This window comes from Arachis ipaensis, chromosome B10 (assembly GCF_000816755.2).
Source record: "Arachis ipaensis cultivar K30076 chromosome B10, Araip1.1, whole genome shotgun sequence".
Lineage (NCBI taxonomy): Eukaryota > Viridiplantae > Streptophyta > Magnoliopsida > Fabales > Fabaceae > Arachis > Arachis ipaensis.
The window spans coordinates 94,548,660-94,551,039 of record NC_029794.2 but is presented as its reverse complement, the minus strand read 5'-3'; the positions used below and the strand labels follow the sequence as shown (position 1 = coordinate 94,551,039).

General features: G+C 34.7%; 1 protein-coding gene across 1 annotated transcript in view; it reads right to left on the bottom strand.

Annotated features, from left to right (window-relative positions):
* Positions 1-2,072, bottom strand: part of LOC107623696 (hydroxyacylglutathione hydrolase cytoplasmic) — a gene marked incomplete in the record, with an annotated part of 3,373 nt that extends 1,301 nt beyond the window's left edge. Inside the window, 4 exon segments of the mRNA XM_016326044.1 lie at positions 314-392; positions 1,159-1,320; positions 1,610-1,732; positions 1,817-2,072. Coding sequence (XP_016181530.1) covers positions 314-392; positions 1,159-1,320; positions 1,610-1,732; positions 1,817-1,863 — 411 coding nt within the window.

Here is a 2,380-nt window from a genome sequence, read left to right as displayed (position 1 = left end):
TTGTTTTTTTTTTTTTTTTTTTTTTTTTTTTTTTTTTTTTTGAAAGAAAGAGTTCAACACAATAAAGTGGAGCTTATTACCAGAGCTAAAAATAAACCAAAGAAAGACAAAAGTCTAACAATAAATTAAGGCCACTTTATCATTCAAGAACGTAAATACAAGTGTTAATGGATCATGGAGATAAAGACAGCTAAAAAGATAAGCTACATAAACTGACCCCAAGAGGTTGAGTAAACTATACTTCCCAGGGAACAACTCTTTGGGACATGAAAGAACCCAAGATGAGAAAGATAAGATTGATCAGTGAGCTTACCAGTGTATCTCCAGTAAAAACAGCAGGGTTCTCGTTCTCTTTGCCAGTCACATAATAACTTATGTGACCTTTGGTGTGACTGAGAAATTCAGGAAATTAAAAATAAAAATTTTATTATATTTAACAAAAGAGAAACGCGTAGTCAAAAAGGAAGAAGGGTTCAATCACTAGAAAAATCAAGAAACAATAGCATGCATGATGCATCTAATAATAAGTAATAACAATTACACAAAGTTAAGCTTCCTTGGTGACTTTTGCTAAGTAAAAATATTATATTAGTGTTACAAACACATAAACAGAGCTAGGAAACTATAACCCTGTATTAAAAACCTTGAAATATTTACAAAATTATTTTGTAGATGAGATCAGCTCTCAAATTAATACCATTTGAAATAACTTATACAAGAAATTAAAGATTCCAAGCAGACAGTAATAGAGGATCGAAAGCATTTTGAACAAGAAATTCACCTAGTATACATTTCTTCATCAGCACAAAACTTTCTAGTAAGATAACCACATTAAGAACATCAGTTTTCTTTCCCATTTTGCTAATTATTGACATCATACTCACAATATTATTATATTTTTCAAATCTCTTACAGAATTGTACTATCAATACAATTTGGATATTGTCAATTCAATAGTCCTACAATAGAAGCAGTTGCAGGGAACTTCATATAAAACTCCCTACCGTTGTAAAGTTCGGGACGGGGGCACTAAAAAATAAATGCTAGATGTACACTAAAATAACATGTATTTATACACAAATACATAATGGTTGATTTTTGGTGTGCATATAGCATTTTTGTAAAAAAATAAGCAGGTGACAAATTCAATAGACATACCAAGGTGTGTGAAGAGACAATATATTAGTATCAGCTCCTAGGGAAACCTTATCCCCATTTTCGCCCTTATCGGTGCAACCCTTCACATTATCAATTGAACCACCATAGACCTTGATTCCAGGCACCAGTTGCCTTATCTGTTCATTTCCACCAGCATGGTCCCTGTCATTTACAAACTCCCATCCAATCAATATTCTATTGTTGATAACTAAGTAAACCAATGAAAAACTGGTAATCATAGTTAAACTAAATCTCTATAAAAAATCAGCCTTGGCTTGAGTGCCTTTTTGATATATAGATATCTTAACATCTGAGAAACAGTTCATATGTAAATTATCAATTTTCAAACCAGATACAAGCTAATGCATACAGATTCCATAACAGTTCTAATCAACTTCAAATTCCAGTTAGGTTATACTTAAAGAAAGGTGAAGAAGTAGGAGCATGGTACCAGTGATGGTGGGTAGTGAGGACAAGCTTGAGATTGACGCCATGGGAATTGGCAGCTTCGAGAACCTTCTGAGGCTCAACAGGGTCCACCACTGCACCTTCTTTGGTGCTCTCGTCCACTATCCTGCATCAGTACAATAACCCCAAATTGAATGTCAACATATAAAAGGGCAAAAACAAGACAATATAATGAGATTAGTGATATTACAAGTAGGAATAATTGTCTTGGAGACAAGGAATGTGATAAATTTTCATGGTTGCACAATCCTTGATGATGATGCTACTACGTCCCAACACAACTGATGCTTCGGGCTATTTCTAATTTTCTATATAGTTTAAGACTCTAAGGCTTCAAGCCTTCTCGTGGGGCGTGGCTTCGGTCTAACACTGCCACGCACCTATGACCTGTCAAATCTCCCAAGAGGCATTTCGTTCGCCTGAATATACAAATTTTTTTTTTAAGTAGTTTTGCTTTTTCTAGGACCCATATGGGAGTTAAGCTCATGTGCTACTGTGGTTTTTTTTTTTCGGTCAGTTGCTACTGTGGTTGACAGTTGTACTAATAGCATATCTTGGGCCTTAAAAGGATCACACTTGGGTTCATGAGTTCGCTAAGTCCAGTTTGTGGAATGAACTCTTTCTGGTGTTTAGTGAGTGGTTGTGTGTGGAAGAAACTTTTCAACGTGTTGTCTGTTGTGTGTCCTATCCCGAAAAAAAAAAAAAAAACCGTGTTGTGTGTGTAAGTTTATAATGCCTAAAGTTAAAGATCCAT